Genomic DNA, 18241 nt, shown 5'->3' with positions numbered 1-18241 from the left:
ATCTATTACTATCTCCACTACTCGAATCATCATTTCTACAATATTCATCTAATCGATCTGGCTGATTATCACAACTTCTGTTACAATGACTTGTTGCTAGTTGAGCACCATCACTATAATTCAAAATCAACATGATTATTATTAACATTTAAAATATCTAAATGTCAAAAAATCAAATCTAAATTTACAAAATATTTATAAACTATAATCATAATTTATGTAATGACTCACAGTAATAACATTGAGAATACATTTTGAAAAAAATATTATTGATTTACAATTTTACTTATAATAATATATAAATATTACCTGTTATGAATAGTAGGTTCTTTGGGTATTGGTGCAGGTTGTGAAGAAGTTTTGTTCATATAGTCAGCAATTGGCATCCTTTTTTAAAAAAAGTTGGACAAAAAGTCGGGATTCAGTTTTTATATTCAGACAAAAAGACCAAGCATATTTTTAGAGCCGGGCAAAAAGTCCGAAAATACAAAATATTTTATATAATTAATATTTACTTTTAAATTTTAAAAATGTAGACATTATATATATTGTAGTAATCGGAATAAAAATCCTTGGAAAAAAACCACCAACAAAGCAACGAAGAACCTAGGAAAAAAATCCCTACACTTTTTGTTTTGAATGATTGAAACGTCAAATTATAAAATTAATAATGATTATAATAATAATAAATTCAATAATTATAATAGTTATAAATATATTTTATAGACTTAAAAGTTAATTACAAAATGATTTATAATTAATTAAAAACATTTAGATTTTAATAAAACAAAATATATCATTTATATAAATTTTAATTTTTAGAATATGCATTGTGAGTTGTGACATTGGTTTATTTGGTTTTATAAACGATATATTTTTTTTTTATAAAAATCTATATGTTTTTAATTAATTATAAATAATTTTGTATTAACTTTTAAAAAATTAAAATGTAGGGGTTTTTTTCCGGGGATTTTTATTCCGGGTTTCTATATTTTATACACATTATATTATTATATTTTTTTTCTTAATTAGGTATATAAAATATTTTGTATTTTTAGACTTTTTGTCCGATTATAAAAATTGAATCTGGACTTTTTGTCCAACTTTTTTTAAAGCGGAATTTTTGTCTCCGGACTTTTCGTCCGCGATTCAAATTAATCGTTAACTATAATTTTAAAGTGGAATAACACTGAGCATCATCACAAACAAGCAATCTTCTAACATCAATACTGAAAGAAGATTTCATTATTTATTTACTTATTGTGAATTAAGTATTTAGTTTTGGATTACCTCTTTCAAAACCACTTCAAAGAATTAGTATTGATCTAGGTAAAGATATGAAACTTTCGGAAGATACATCAAAAAACTTCAAACTTTAATATTGGTTTCTCTGTTCGAATTTCATACTATTTTTGAAAATGCACTGAGCTAAGCAAATAAATTATATAAACTTATAGATACACATATTTCCATGCCACATATTATAGGAAGACAACCAAAAAGAGTAATCATTGAACAAATCCACCGGAATCATATTTTCAAGTTGCTTTTTTATTCCTTCTAGATTAATTTATAGATCAACTAAATTTAAAGTTTGTTTATCAAAAAATGTTATTATTGGCCTTCAAATCATTAATATCAATAAACAAAAATTAAATGCACTTCTTCCATCTGGCAAAAAAATACCTAGCAATAGTTTTATGCAAAAGACAAACTTATCCAAATGTATTTAAACTCAAGCAGATTTTAGCATCTTTACCAGTATCAAGTACATCTAGTGAAAGGTCATTTTCAAACATGAAAAGAATAAAGACATATTTATGAAAAACTATGTCACAAATAAATCAACATTAGTTTATTTATTCTTTTATAATTATGAGTTTTTAAGTCTTTTTTACTATAGAAGCAGTTAAATACTAGCTAGTCATGAGTCATAACACATTAATTGTCAAGATAAAATTTGAAATGACATTAGATGAAAAAACATATAGCATTAACCACAGCCTAATATAATAAATGGCATTAAACTTAATATTAACTTAATACTTAAGGTATCGATATAGTATGTACCCAAGCCTACCTAGGTATTAAAAATGTCTTGAATTTTGATTTAAATTAGTATATGTACCTATTACGCAACTATATTTAAAGAAAATGTAATTGAAACATTTTGTATTTAGTAACTTAAGTATTTAATTCATTAATATATTATATTTTAAATTTTTTTAATAATACTAGATAAATTTAATCAGTGTGCAAGTATCTTTGGTTACATTATCTTATATAACACATTAAATAATAATAAATTTTATTTTATTAAATATAATTAGGTTATTTTTATTGTTGTGTATTTTATTATTCGATTGATGAAATCAAATTTTATTAAATTAAGCATGAATTCAGAGTTATACTTACAATAAAAACCAAAGGATTAAAGCAATTAATATTTAATACGCATTTGAATTTAATTTTTCACAAATCTGACTAAGAAAATCAAAAATTAAATACAGAAAAGATGTTTTCGATAACGAAAAAAGAAGAAGCACGAATAATTAAAGAATATTAAACGAAGAAAAATCATGATTATGTTTTATAGACATGACATAGAATAAAATAATACGATTACGGTTATTCTGTGATACAACCACGGATTAACAATAGATATTCTAATATTATATTATATATTTATATCTTAGGTATACTGTGGCCTCCATGGACGAATATAGTTAATTATCACAGAATACCATGGTCTTCAACTATGGTCGCGACCCATTTTAGGGTGGCGTAAGCTTTAAAATTAGGATAAGTCTTTTTTTTAGCAATTTTAAGTAATTTCAGCTTTTTTCCAAAGCTTACGTGGGTCGCGAATAATTTAGGTCTAAAAAAGTGGATCGCGAGTAGCACTACACTAAACACCCAAGCCACTGATATTTTATAAGCGAGCTGTTATCATTTGTGATAATTCTGTGATAGCACAGAATATAACATAGCAAATTAGCAAATTTAGAATTTCGCTTTTCGCTTATTATTTACTATTTATGATTTTCTTTAATCTTTAATATAAGAACCATGAATAACTAACTATAGTTAGTAGTTAGATACTATATTGGTACTTAGTGCTTACCAATTACCATTTACATACTTCTTACATTACATACAATATACTTACAAGTTAGTTCTACGGTACCTATCGCCGGTGGCCGAAGATAGTAAACGTCGGATTTGTAGCAACGCGGACTTTCATTAAACTCATCAAACATGTTCCGGAACCGAGTGAAACACATCAGCTGGTTCGTTTACGAATCTTTCGCACAAACTATTAGATACCGACAGGCCCATCGTGCAGTCAAATCTTCGCCAAATGTAAGGTTCACCGCAGACGTCGATTTGTAGCTAGAAATACGTTGGACTTGTTAAATTAATAATTTTCTTCGCAGGTTCGGCTACCAGTGATGTTGGGCCTATCCATTCCATTCTTCAGCAACAACAAGGCAAGTTTAATCAAAGCCAATGAACGCGAGTTAGCTGTCGATGATGACAAAATAGTCTTGCAACAAAAACTTATTGAAGCCGATCAGCTATTCCTAGCTAACAAGTATGAAGATGTAGTACGTCTACTTGGAGAGTACAAGGTGATTATGTTTGATATTATTTTTATTGCTATGTGATAAGTAGAGTTCATAAATAATAATATTTATTAATATTATATGTATGCAACTACCTATGAATTTAAACCGTAGAGAAATATTGTGGTAAAAAATAGAAATTTAGATTTCCAATTTATTATGAGTACATCAACCATACCCGCCTATACACCTAAATTGTTGTTCAATAAAATCAATTTTGTGTGTTTAGCAGCTAAACTTTAAGTATTAAAGTGAAATGTCCTATTATCAAACTTAAAGGTAAGAACATTTTATGTGTTCTTTTGTTAGATTTTTACAATACTTTAATTTTTAAATGAAAATACCGTAAAAAACTAATGAGAAAACAGTTAATTTGCCACGTTATACATTTATAAGATGGATACAACACAATATGTATAGTGGCATCCTCTTAAGTTTTTAAAGAAGTTATTCCTCCTTTAATCAAACCTTCTATGTTATATACAAACTATACAGATTGTAAATTTGAATTTACTTAATAATAAAAAATTGATTTGTTCTTTATTTTATATTTTATTAATTTTAAATAATTTTCAGGGTATTTATTTATCAGTAAGCCACGTTTAAATAGTTGATAAATGTTTAACCTTAATTGCTAATTATCAGTTATTAATTTTAATATTATATTAAAACTAGTAAAAATGAAAAATGAATATATTTATGTGTGTTAACCTAATAATTGTTATAATTATGTATATTATTTATGTCAGGAAAAAAATAATGTACAAGTACTGTGGCGTTTAAGTAAAGCTGAATATAATATGAGTTTAGATGAAAACATTAGCAAAGAGAAAAAAAAATCTTTGATATCATCAGCACATGAATCTATTATTAAAGCATTAAGCATTGATTCAAATATATCAGAAGTTCACAAATGGGCTGCTGTCTTAATTGATGCGTACAGTAATATCAATTTAGGAATCAAAGAACAATTACTTAAATTGGAAACTGTGAAATTTCATTTGCAAGTATGTGCATTGTGCAGCTATAGCTATTTTTTATAAGTAGTGGCGCACGTTCAATGAAAAATATACCACCCATCCACCAAATCGTTTTCAAAAACTAAAAATAAGTGCAAATTAGCATAATAATGCTTTTTCTAATATACTGCTATTATTGGTAAATGTATTAAATGCAGTGTCTATGTTCAATTTTAGTATCATTTTGGCATGAAAATATTATTACACTTTCAATCCAAAAAATTCAGGGGTAGCAGCTGCTACCCTAGAAACCTCTAGTGTGTGCCACTATTTATAAGCATCAATAAATAAATCACATAATTCATTAACTATTATTCTTATTTTTTTAGATGGCATTAGAACTGAACCCAAAAGATCCATTTTTACGATACATGATTGGTTATTGGTAAGACTTACATTTTTCAGTTGTATATTTTTGCTACATTTAATAAGATGTATTTATTAATCTAAGTTGTTAGGACTACAAATATTAAAACATTAAAATTTAATTATCTGGTTGTAATAACATTTATTTTTTATACTGGTACAAATTAAAATGTATTGCAGTGATAGATTAAACTAGTTAGTAATAACTAATAAGTATAGCTGGGATGTTATGCCCTTAAAAAAGTCTTTAAAATTTAAAAAATAATATTACATATTAAATATTATTTTATAACGTAAACATTTTATTTTATTGAATATATATTTAAACTAATTGTTATTGTTTATTGATACATTGTATCACGAGAGCGTAGATAAGAAATTATTTCATCTATTTTTTACAAATAAATATCTTACAAATTTCCTATTCTTATTCAAAAATACCTAAAACGTATTTGTAACAAAACAAACATCGCAAAGAAAGCTTTGGAAAACAATGCAAAGTGCATCGTAATCTCAGCCCTACTAATAAGTAATTTCATGTTAATAAATCAAGATGTTAAAATTGTACAAAGTTTAATTTATGAAACATTAAATTGATCAGTTAAAATAGAACTCTATAATTAATTTTGTTGGTTTGGTGTTATTTTTTTTTTTTTTTAACAAATAAAATAATAAAAATTTTAGGTGTTACAATCTTGCTGATATCTCTTGGTTTCGGAGGAAGCTTGGATCAATTATATTTGGCACTGAAATTCCTACATCCACATATGAAGAAGCATTAGAATATTTTAGAGAAGCTGAATCAATTCAACCAAAGTTTTACTGGTACCTACAATCTAATTGATGTGTTAATTTAATTTTAGTTAATTTATTAAATTTATTATACAGCAAAAATCTTCTTATGTTGGGAAAAACGTTTTTGAAAATGGATAACAAATTTAGTGCCGAGTATTATCTGAAACTAGTCACTCAATATCCTGTTAAAACAGTTGAAGACCATCAAGTAAATATTAAAATTTTAATTTTAATTTGATTTCTCAACAGATTCATAACAAGTTGTTTTTTTTTAATTTAAAACAACTAAAAATTTCTTTTCTTTTTTAGAGTATATAATTTACTGTATTTAAATATTTGCAGTCACAGAAACCCTATAAACATAATCATTTGTATTTGTAAATAAAATAAATATTTTATTGGGTTTTATTACAAAAAAGTGTATAAATAAGATTTTAAAAATCATCCCATTTACTTTTATGTATTTATAATAAGTTAATATTCCTCTGCATTTTTATAACTTAATGTCTTAATGTAACAATTGTTTATGTTGAAAATTAATCAATAGTTTTCATTAACATTTTTTCATATTTTCTACTTACTAAATAATACGTCACTTAAAAGAATTATATTACTTTTATTACTACCCAGTAGATAGTTTATTTTCCCAGATAACATAAAGTAGTAACACAAAATTTATTTTATTTTTATCATATTTCTTAATATATGCTTACAAAATTGTTCTCATGTATTGACTTTTTTAAAGCTAGTCTTTTTAATACTTTTATTCTAGTTATGAAATACAATCACAAAATTATTCTTGAAAGAAATATTTTAACAGATTGCCCTTAAGGGTATAAGAAACTAAATAAATTGTTGTTATTATAGTTTCATCAATATGAATGTAATTATTAATGTCTATGTGTGATTTTTAATTATTTGGAAATATGCTTTTCAGGCCAAAATTGAAGCAGAAAAAATTCTCAAATCATCTTTTGGGTTATAGTCAAATTACTGTATTTTTCTTCTGCTATTCTGTGACACAACTGGATTTTTATCATCACCGCCTTTTGAAAATACTGATTTATTTGTACGTTTAATGTTTTTTCTACCATATCTCAATAATTTAAGCTATTCAGTGTAGATAAAATTTCAGAGTTTAGCCTCTCAATTCTCCAATGATCTTTAAAATATAGACTGTAGTTCAAATTGAAAATCTTCCTATATATGTATAATTTTTATTTATTATTATTATTTGCATATAAACTATAATCTGTAAGTAACTTGTTATTTAATTCATTGAAAAAAAAAAATATATCATTAATTCATGTTTTTTATTTATTTTAGCTTGATGTATCTAACTTTATATGAGTTATAGTTTGATATATAAGTGTCAATGACACTAATATTACTTTTACTTAGCAAAAGCTTTAAGTTACCTTTTTAACTGTCACTAGTCCTACATTTTATATAATATACTTTAATCATTCAATTTATAAATATTAAATTTGTGGTTAAAAATTTGAAATTTAGCTAGTAATTTCAAATATTTCAATGTATATCTATATATAGAATTCTATGTTGTGATTTTAAACAAAATTATCTTTTTTATGTTCCTTAATATGTTATTTTTATATATTTATGATTTGTTACAGTTAGACTTATTATAATAGTATTTATTTGTTCCTTTTAAGTGCTGTGCTTTACATTAGTTATGCATTTTTTACTTTTGTTATGAGAATAAACTATTATCACTTAAGCAATCTGTATTAATTGTGTTTTTGTTCCAAAATCTGAAATTGGTATACATTATATTTGCAATATTATAATAAATTATCTGTTTCTTTAAAAATTATTATATAAATCAGTGGTTTTCAAACTGAGTGCCACGAGTATCCACTAAGTGTGCTGCGGTTTTACCATCAATTACAGATTGCATTGAATTGTGATATAAGAAAATGCGGGTATGTATGTCAACTATTCATCCAAGAATTAAAAATATTTAGGTGATTTTTAAAGTAGTTACCACTGCTTTTTAGTAGCTAATATATGTTCACTACATTGTGCTGTAGAGATAGCATAGGTACATGAATAATAAACTAATAATATAATTAAAAATTATGTTATTATAGATTATAATTTATTTATACTCATTACTATTGTTATTAAGGACTGGATATTGATGCCCTAAAAAACATAAAAAGATACATTACGAATGAATTAGGTATAACCTAAAAAGTGCCCTAATAATTTTTTTGTTATAATTTACATCTTAGTATCTTCTTACTATAGTTACTATATTATATAAAATTATATCTTATAAGTTATATTATGTACTATTAATTTGGGGGGAAATATACTGATATAAATGATATAATTTACTCGTGATTTGTTTTCATTTCAATTCTCATCACTCAATTGATAAAAAAAAATAGTGAAAAATGTACTAAAACTCTAATGAATGACCTAAAACGAAACAAAAATGTAAAATAAAAATCAGTTATATAGATTCGTGTATACGAAACATTTTCTATAATTTTAAACGAAGCAATGTCACTACGATAATTTATAAAAAATAAATACCTACTAATAGACCATAATATTGAATATTTATATATTTTATTATAATAAACATCGTCATACGTAATAGGCGATAGGACATTTATATAAGTAGGTAGTTGTAGTCAGAACTAATAAAAATACATACAATTCTACTTCTACGTCAAAGAGAATCAAAAGTAGGTATAATAAGGAAAAATACTAGGTACGTATTAAGTGAGAATAATGAAGTAGCTAGCCCCAGTAATTCATCGTAACAACGCTATATAAATTAACTGACGCCAACGGGGTATAACTACGAAGCGTTTGCGAATATCGTCAGTCTACTCTCAACCTTCAAACTGTCAAGAACTAAGAAAACCAGCGGAAGAATAAGAAGAAACAAGACCCAGACGATCGGCGGCGAACCCAGTAACAGAGCAGAAGAGAACAATACCCGAAAGAAGCTCGAGGTTAACAGATAGGTACCGATCACCGGACGAACACCATCGACTACGCCGGATCGTAGGGCATTACGCTCAGACCGGAAGATGCTGTGGGTGGGCCACATTAGACTCGACTGGCTCGGGTAGTGTCGACTGAGCGGCGCACAGCTCCGCCCGCTTCTACCCAGCTGCGGCCACGGCAGACCGCAGACATCGTCTATATACAGACCTGCCACGGCGAACACCAGACGAATGTCCTCACGCGGACGTCGGCCGGTCAAATCTTTTTGTGCGCCCCGCCAAATTGGCGACCACGACGCGATCCGCCTTTGTCCGTACATGCGCCCTTCCGGTCCCTAGTCCTTTCGAGTGGCTTAAGGTAATTACACCGCTTATTGTGGCAATACGGTATGGCATCGGCGGGAAACGTACGCGAAGTTCCTCACTCGTCCAGACGCGTGCCGGCCTTCACGGTAACCACGGTCTACGGCACGTTGTGGCTGGGGGGGGGGGAGTAATGTAGTGGGCCACATAAGACTGCGCACCGGCGCAGGACACTATCTGGTTGTTCGCCTCAGCTGGCTCGGGTAGTGGCGGTAGTGCCGACTCAGCGTCGCACACCACACCAATGTGGCAATGTCCTCACGGACGCCAGACGGATCATGTCTTTTTGTGCGCCCCGTCAAAATACTAACGACAGAATTGTCGACCAAACGTCGTGAACCAGTACAGAATTAGCCGACAGCGGACTTCAGTAACGACGTGTTGCCGGTGTGTCTACAGTCTACACTGCACGACCGATGACGGTCAAATCGACGTGCACCGCTCAGAGCTAATCGATTATCGGGATCGTCATACCTATGACGCCCGACGAACGTTCTCGAAGTGCCGTCGCGTAGGGTTAGGTACTTAGGTGTACACTGCAGACGTCCGCGGCATCACGGCACACGACTGAATGCGCGTCGATCGACGACAACTCTCTTCCCTGCCGGGCGGTTAATTCCGACCCGGTGCTCTATCGTGGGGAAAACATAAAAGCGTCCTTTTCAGGACCACCAAATTCTACATTATCCCTCGAGACTCGAGGGCGCGTCCGTCTCGGCCGCACGATTTTTAACATATTTGTTCGAGCGCGGAACGATTTTGCGGCAATATAATAATATCCGTTTATTGCACCGGACACCACAGTGTGATGGTGGAGATAAATGTCCAGCAAGCTCCCCCCTACATTGTCCGGCGACAGCTCGTCTGCCAGTGACCGTACCGTCAGCCAGTCCAGCACTCCAGCGATCTATAGCCTTTGGGTTTCTTGTTTTTTTCTAACGGTTGGGCCCGACGCATGTATATCTGTCCGCGCCCACCGTTAGTGCACACCGTTTTTGTGCCGTCGCCCAAAACCTTGTGGTCAATTTATTTCGGATACCCAACGGTTTTTTTTTACTTGTATACGTTACCACCGTGATTTAATTATATCACCGCAAGCGGACTACAATAGGTAGTCGTGGTCTATTTAAATATTATTTGTGCTGTGCCTTGTGTGCGAATGTGCGATTCCCAAAGGAGCGAAGGACCTATCACCTACGTGATCCTCGCCGTCTACCAGGAAGCTGCCGCAAACCAGGTCGTCTTTCTTTTGTTATTTATGTACCTTTTGTATTCTATTATTTTATTATAAGCATAGGCGTTAATTATTGTTATGTCAAAGGTTATAACCGGACACCTATGTAAAGGTGATAGGATTATTATTATAGTATTATTTAATTATTATTTATTATTAATTATTTTCGGGGCGCCCTATTTATAGCCTATAGGTATATTTGAATTATTTATATTATTTTTTTTTTTTTTTATTATTATTATTTTATATACCTGTTTGTGGTGTTAAACACACCCGTATTAAAATTAAACGTACCTACTATTATATTATATATATATTTGGGTAACCCATCCACTGCTGTCGTAAATACGTAAGCCGTTGCCGATAACCGCCAACACTCGTAAGATCGGTATCGACGTCAACAATATTTACGATTATAAAACATGAACAAGTGGGTATTGTTGACGTTTGCAGTCGCTATTTACTTTAGAGTTTATACCTATGTATAACATGTGTTACGAGCCATGGCTCTAACGTAGAAATTCTTATATAAATACTATAATAATGGGCAACACATATTCCGTTTAACAAATTAATAATACAAACATGTGGTGGCCAGGACGTTATCGACAGAACAATGTGTAATATTTAATTTAGACATTAAAGGATGATCAACACGTCGCTCAAATTCGTAGAAAAGTAGAAACTAATAAGACGGATATCAATACCAGCTGCGTGAACATTAATAACAATATGAGGCCCCTTGTGTAAACGGAGTGTCCACCACCATAAGTCCATAACCACCACTCTATTTATAGCTACTTTGTAATACAAATACATAGTTGGTTAAACCTTCTATACAGCGGCCTCTCGTAAGTGAGGCAGAACCACAGTATTAAAATCCTGGATTCGTCATTGTCTATTGCATGTAGTATTTAGAAACAATTTATAATGGTGTAAACAAAGGTTTTATCAAAAATGTAAAAATGTTGGTGTCTTGAATCTAAATAGATGACATACAGTGAATTATTTTAGATTTTAGGATAGATAAACAGTATGGTGATCATTATATTATAATTTACGGTTGTAAATACATTTTTAAATGTAGAATGAAAAAAATAATCATGACATTTTAGATACATCTACAAAATGATGATATAAATTCTTATCAGAATGGTTATCAGGGTCTCGAAGACGCCCGAGCCCCTATCGGCTATCCCACGGTTTTAGAACGGATATAGATACTATATCCGTAGGTTTTAGTCATAGTTAGTATCTATATCCGTGGGTTTTAGTCATAGTTAGTATCTTCTCAAGGTATCCTCCATATATTATCTATGAACCGGAGCGAGAACGATAACCGAACTGATAAGACGGTAATTTGTAACACGGTGTGATGGTGTCATCGATTTTTCGTTGGCCCTCCGCTTAAAGTAAGAAAGCCATTTCCAGAATTAAATAGTCGAATTCAATTAATCGAATCGAATTAAAGAAGAGCAACGCTTACAGCTAACGAGTACGGTGATATAATAGTTGAATTTTGATTAGTCGCTGAAAATATGACGATCATTCGATCAACGTTCAGATTAGATTCTGTAAATGATTTTCAACAGACTCCAAATGGATTTTCATTGCGTTAAATAATTTATGATTGTCTCATAATATATACTCTGCTTTATTATCAAAGGCTCACACTTTATTATAACATTTTTCCATCCTTATGTTTTTTTTTTTTCATAGATGGCATTGCCCAGGGTGTTATTGGTGATTCCGCTGTTTGCCGTTTCAATTTTAGGGTTGCGCATTCTCGTCCAAAATGCTCCAACCACCAATTACCAAGTAAGATCTCCGTTTCCTACTCACAACAATATGGACATTAACTACATACAATTGTGTAGGGCCAAGTGAATTAAAACTGTTTTTTTTTAAAAATATTTTTCTTTCATCAAAGTATATCCGCCTAAATTGACCATCTTTAAAAATTATTTTTAATAAAAATAATTAGCTTATTTACTTGATTATAATTATGTTTAAACGTGATAAATTTTACATACAGCTAAATAACAATTTCCGACATCTCAAATACACATACAATGTATGAACATGACTGACCAATTAACTATATAATATAATAGACCAATAATTATAATGACTTTATAGCGACTCATCAATTTTAAACTAGAAACTATAATTTCATTAAGACCTGATCATGGATTTTGGCGTCCTTTGACTTGTATGTTAAATTTTTATTTTATTTATGTCTTGTTATAATTTTTGTTCATCTAGTGCCAACTCAAACTGGAGCTTCCCAAGAGCAAGGCTGAATTAGCGGAACTCAACTCGTGTCTTAAAAAGCACTATGATAACAACTTCCTATATATGCTTACATTGTTCAGTACTGTTTACATTATCAAACAAGCTTTTTGCATACCAGGCTCTATTATACTGGTGAGTATGCATGTTGGTGAGGCAATATCAGTCTCATGGTATTCAACCTACAGTGATCCAAATCTTAATTTTAAATTTTAATAGGAAAACATTTTTTTTATTATTTTCTAAAAATATAATTTAAAAATTTTCAATGATAATATTGTAATTGTTGATCTGTAATAGTTTTTACTAGAAGCTAATTAAAAAAAAAATAGTTTAAAAGTTATAAAACTATTATAATAAAATATTTTATCAACTGTGTGGACTGGCTGAAACATATGCATTATTATACTTTTAAAGATGTCATTGCTATTATTATTTTGGCAAATTTTATGTTTGTATAATGTTGACTACGTTTTGAAACCAGAATTGATATATTATAGATGAAATGTAAATATAAATCTAAATAATATAGTAGAATGTATTAAATCTTTGTTTTTACATGGATTATTTTATTAGCATGTACAAACAGTAAAACTTCCTGTAGATATTATTTTTTCTTTCACTTTGAAGCCAAAAAGTTGTTTTATAACATACATAATAAGAAAATAAATATAATGAAATAAAAAATTTAAAACACTAAACATTAAAAAATTCTATTAAGATAATGTAAAGCGGTTTTAAATAAATTACAAAAAAGGTAAATTTATATACATTTCCAATAAAAGAAATATTTTCATAACTTCCTATTTAAAAAAAAATATACATATTTTCTCATGTGTTTATTTTTATTAAGAATTGCATTGCCTTAGTCTTTTAAAATCAATGTTAAAATTTAATTTGACCAAGTTTGTACCATTGCAGTTATTTTAATGACTATTATTTTCTAGAATTTAATTGCGGGTTCGTTGTTTGGCTCTAGTCTTGGGCTCCTGTTGGTAAGTACGCTATCCAGTATAGGTGTCACGGCATGTTACCTCTTGTCTAAAGTATGCGGAGTCGAGACGTTTCTAATGAATTATTTCCCAGGCACGTTAACCTCGTCAAAAAATACTGTGGGAAATTTGGTAAGTAAAATACTACATTTTGTAAACATAATTTTATTATTTCCATTATAGTGAAGCAACAAAGGTTTTAGGAAGGCAATATACTCACATGTGTTGTTCTGTGTTCTTAGCTTTAATACTAAAACAAATTGACCTATTATTAAAATTAAAGGTAAGACCATTTTCTATGTTTAAGTTGGCTTTTTTCCGATATTCTAATTTTTAAGGTAGGTATGAGCATTTTTAACTTGTAATATTTATAATACTCATTATTTAAGCAATGTTATTCTTACCTTTAACTTTGATCATAGGATAATTTTTAAAAATATTAAAATTTAGAACCTATAATTTCCAATTGGTTCTACCGAAAACTAATTTGCTATGTTGTATGTTTATAAAATGAAGACAACATATGTAATGGTGGCATCTTCTTAATGAAATTATTGTTTTAGGTTCAAAATAATAAACATCAACTTTGGTACTTGCTACTAGTCTTGCGTATCATTCCGATCACTCCAAACTGGCTGTTGAACCTGCTTGCACCAGTTTTTAGCATTCCTCTATGGACATTTACATATACTACATTTCTTGGTATGTCCAATGAAAACCAAATGGTTTTTCACAATAATTTCTATAATATATTAATATGTATTTCAAATATTACATCAGTTTTCTTTTTTACAGGACTGATGCCATACAATTACATATGTTGTCAGAGTGGCGAGACATTGTCAAGTATCGATTCGTTGGAAGAAATATTTACTTTAAAAACTACACTTCAGCTAACATCCATAGCCGTGGTTATGGTGATCGTAAAAATTGCTTCGAAGTTCTGTCAAATAAACACCTAATTGTTATTTACAGTGTTTACTAGTTTGTCGCTTATGGTATGTTTGTTGAACAATAATAGGTGTTTAAAAACTATATGTATGTACCTACCCAGTTATTGGTGGCTAACTGATGACCAACTTTGTTAAAGGGTAACCTCAATTCTACAAGACACATTGTCAAAGTTCATCAAAAGTTAGAATGCACAATGTTTGTAGGTACTGAAATGTATTTAATTTAATAGATTTGATAAATTTATTATTTAAAATTATGATTAGGACTGAAAAATATGTCCAAATTAAAAAACTTTTTGGATAAATATTTGGTTGATAAATTCAGAATTGAAAAAAACACACATGACAAATTGGAAAAAGGACGGTTATGAATCTTTTATCTATGTGACAGCGGAAGAGACTGAAATAGAAAAAAGAAGAAAATTTCACTTCTATAACTTCGGTATAGAATCCTTGATTCAATTATAAAAATTTAAAAAAAATTAATTTTGGAAAATTGCCCAGTGCAAAATCAAGGACTGTTATTGAATAACAATGTTTCTATTTCCATGTAAGTAATGAATCTCAAATTAGTTTAATCCAGATATATACAATATACATACTAGAAAAAGCTTAAGTATATATAACCAAATTACTTACAAAATACATCAATTAATGTATGACAAAATAATAAGGTTATTATAAAGCTTTGAATTGGAATAATTGAATACAATTTATAAATTATTTAAGATCATACATAATATATTACTATGAAAAAATCAGGTTTTGATATTACTATTGCTAAAGTCATCAAATAGTATTATTATTATTTATAGATTTACGGGTAAAAAACACTTTTAGTAGTGAATATAATAAAATATAATAAAAATTAGACATTTGGTAAAATTAGACTGGAAATAATTATAAATAAATAAGGTTATTTAGACTAGATTAATGAATAATGATAATATTGAATTATAATATTTTCTGGATTTTACTTTTGAATTGATTTATTTAATGTAAGAAGGAAGACATCGATTTCTATGGTAACTTATGTACTTCATTAGAAATTTAGTTTACAAATTATAATTGGGTATTCTGCTAGATTTTGAAAGAGGAACATGTAAGAGATGTTGAAGTCTTGTGAATTTTGCTGTTTGAGAAATAGAGTATAAGTATTATATAAATAACTATTTTTTATTAATTATTAAAAGCTCTACTAATAATAATAATGGTTTTTATTTTATTATTTTAAACGTTTGGAAATTAATATAAATATCATTAATATTATTATATAGTAAAGAAAACAATGATGATATTCATGTTTTATATTCCATTTTATGCATTGCACACTCAATTATATGAAATATTATAGGTTTTATATTTTGGATCTACCACCCCAAAAGATTTGAAATAAAATTTAAGTAAATATTTACTATATTAATGAAATTTCAAAACCTATATTATTTAGAATGAAGTGCATTTATATTTTGTAATAGTTAAAGAAAATAGGGAACAACGCTATAGAAGTGAGTTCATCACCTTTACAAACTGAAAGCATGACTATTGAGATATCTTTTGAAAATAACATGAACGTGAAGTATGCTAGTACCATTGATTATATAGTTACATACTTACATATGGTTTTAACAAATGTCCATCTGTTATTGGTCAATATTTTATTTTTAATAAAATTATTGAAATGTTTAATCATAATCATACCTATTGGCATAACTAGAGTGATACCACTAAAAAATAAAAATATTATTATATTGAAATAGGTAAATATTATCAATAAATTTAAAAATGTACCCACTAGTCGCACTATAATATTTTTATTTTTCTTTGAGTAGCTATTATATATTCCCAATTATAACATAATATGAAATAATCTTTAGTTTCATTAATGTTATAAGATTAGATCATTAATATGTAGTAATTAAATATGGTACTATATTCTTAATAATATTACTTATATGCTCTATTCAAGGTAGTTATAACATAAATTATAAATTATAACTACCTTGGTTCTATTAGAATATTTATATTTATATTATTGGTATATTTCTGAAATAACTAAACATAGGGTCACTATAGGTAATGGCTTCTCTTCTATGAATGTGAACATATGTTCACATTTTCTTTATTTATAATTTATTATAATACAAGTAAACAGAAAACTGTGTTATTCAAGCATTTTTCATGAAAATTAGGTATTTTAATATTTATATTACTATTTACTACTTCCCAAAAATATAAAACAAATAATAAGGTATTGAGACATATTTATTAATTGTTCTTAAAACCATAAAAATACTAAATAAAAAATTAATGATCTATGTATATTTTCTAATTTTAAGCTTTTCTACTAGTACTCTTAGTTATCAGCCTCATTCAAGTCCTCAATTGAATAAAATTAATTATGATGGCATCATTATTAATTTGGACAATTGAGAGAGTGTAGACTTTTTCATTCTCAAGCAGCAGTAATTTAAATAATTATAATTTAGTGAATAGAAAAACTTGTTTAAATTGAAATTTTAAATTTCGTAAAAGTTGTAACAATTTTTTATTGTTAACCGTTACTGTTTTACTTATATTTAAATATAAAACATAATTACACATTTCAAATTATTGTTAATGTAATAATATAAATACAGTGGAAAGGATTTGGTGGTTTGCAAATTCTTTAAAATGTGTGTACTTCTAAGGTTTGATCTAGTTGTGTTTATGGTCTGGACAATTGCTATTTGCCACAGCTTATAGTAGTTATTGATTATTATAATATGTTATTTTAATTAACTCTGTTTACTTCATCTGGTTTTTAATTTCAGCTGTTTGACGCATGCACAATTATTCCATACCATTTTGTCCGCAAGCTTGTGAAATATCAAGACTAGTATTTTATCAAAATGTAGCTGAGTACAATAGGTACCCTAACCAATTAATAATAGTTATAGAATAAGATTCACTATGTTATGGTCAATGTAGAATACTAGGTTATATAATTATTTGTATTAAATTTATTTAAACCAATAATTATGTAATATTTATGTAAAAATAAAAAATAAATGCACTTAATTATATTGTATTCTGAATATTTTAAAACAATAATTAATTTTTGATGATTTTTTTAGATTCTGAACGGAGTGATGAATGTATTGATTTTACAATGATGTGTTTTTTTTTTTATTTTTGTGTCTCATCACTTTTTGGAGTAGTAATAATGCTTCGATTTTTGACTTCAGCCCCTCTTTGAAAAGTAAAATTTATCTAGTTGGTACTTTGGGGGTGTCAAAAGTAAAAAATTTCCAATAGTTTTTAAAAGCGTCGGGAAAAACCCTGAAAAAATTACGGAAAAACGGGAATTTTTACGCATAACCACTTTTTTACAAAATCGATTTTTTGATTTTGCTGTAACTCGAAAACAAATCATTGTAAATATTTGAAATTTTCACCAAATGTTTATATTATGGTTATCTAATTGCGATTAAATTTTGAAAATATTTTGACCTTTTTTAAGCTTCTTATAGACAATTGAACTTTTTGACTTTTTTAAGTTTTTTTTCTTAAAATGCCGATAAAAAAAATTTGGCTATCCAAAAAATCTTTAAAATTTAATACAAGGTTTATTATAA

At 28.4% G+C, this 18241-nt stretch overlaps 2 protein-coding genes across 6 annotated transcripts; both read left to right on the top strand.

Annotated features, from left to right (window-relative positions):
- Positions 1-2966: 2966 nt before the first annotated feature.
- Positions 2967-7122, top strand: LOC132922403 (regulator of microtubule dynamics protein 1-like). Its single transcript, XM_060985903.1, has 7 exons — positions 2967-3363; positions 3438-3632; positions 4376-4633; positions 4975-5030; positions 5696-5836; positions 5900-6014; positions 6744-7122. The coding sequence occupies exons 1-7, from the start codon at positions 3259-3261 to the stop codon at positions 6789-6791; spliced, it is 918 nt and encodes a 305-aa protein (XP_060841886.1). The 5' UTR covers positions 2967-3258; the 3' UTR covers positions 6792-7122.
- A 4481-nt stretch (positions 7123-11603) lies between these two features.
- On the top strand, positions 11604-17694 carry LOC132919486 (transmembrane protein 41A-like). Of its 5 annotated transcripts, none has more exons than XR_009660632.1 (9): positions 11604-11742; positions 12107-12205; positions 12653-12814; positions 13627-13803; positions 14235-14373; positions 14467-14669; positions 14762-14824; positions 14889-15174; positions 17438-17694. XR_009660632.1 is itself a non-coding variant. In XM_060981139.1 (7 exons), exons 1-6 carry the CDS (start codon positions 11704-11706, stop codon positions 14631-14633), a joined length of 783 nt encoding a protein of 260 aa, XP_060837122.1. In that variant the 5' UTR covers positions 11605-11703; the 3' UTR covers positions 14634-14669; positions 17438-17694. The 5 variants fall into 5 exon arrangements, 2 of the variants coding, with proteins under 2 accessions (XP_060837122.1, XP_060837123.1); XR_009660631.1 differs by having other exon boundaries at positions 14762-14828; XR_009660633.1 differs by lacking the exon at positions 14889-15174 and having other exon boundaries at positions 14762-14828.
- The last annotated feature ends 547 nt before the right edge of the window (positions 17695-18241 follow it).

The sequence above is a fragment of the Rhopalosiphum padi genome, chromosome 2 (genome assembly GCF_020882245.1).
Source record: "Rhopalosiphum padi isolate XX-2018 chromosome 2, ASM2088224v1, whole genome shotgun sequence".
NCBI classification, from domain to species: domain Eukaryota; kingdom Metazoa; phylum Arthropoda; class Insecta; order Hemiptera; family Aphididae; genus Rhopalosiphum; species Rhopalosiphum padi.
This window is presented reverse-complemented; position numbering and strand designations above follow the sequence as displayed.

Bases quoted from the DNA above. Each gene is read 5' to 3' on its own strand.
- LOC132922403 (XM_060985903.1), top strand. From the start codon at position 3,259: ATGTTCCGGAACCGAGTGAAACACATCAGCTGGTTCGTTTACGAATCT. The intron at 3,633-4,375 runs GTGATTATGTTT...TATTTATGTCAG, and splicing joins GTCTACTTGGAGAGTACAAG to GAAAAAAATAATGTACAAGT. The intron at 5,837-5,899 runs GTACCTACAATC...TTTATTATACAG, and splicing joins ATTCAACCAAAGTTTTACTG to CAAAAATCTTCTTATGTTGG.
- LOC132919486 (XM_060981139.1), top strand. From the start codon at position 11,704: ATGAACCGGAGCGAGAACGATAACCGAACTGATAAGACG. The intron at 12,206-12,652 runs GTAAGATCTCCG...TTGTTCATCTAG, and splicing joins CTCCAACCACCAATTACCAA to TGCCAACTCAAACTGGAGCT. The intron at 12,815-13,626 runs GTGAGTATGCAT...ATTATTTTCTAG, and splicing joins TACCAGGCTCTATTATACTG to AATTTAATTGCGGGTTCGTT.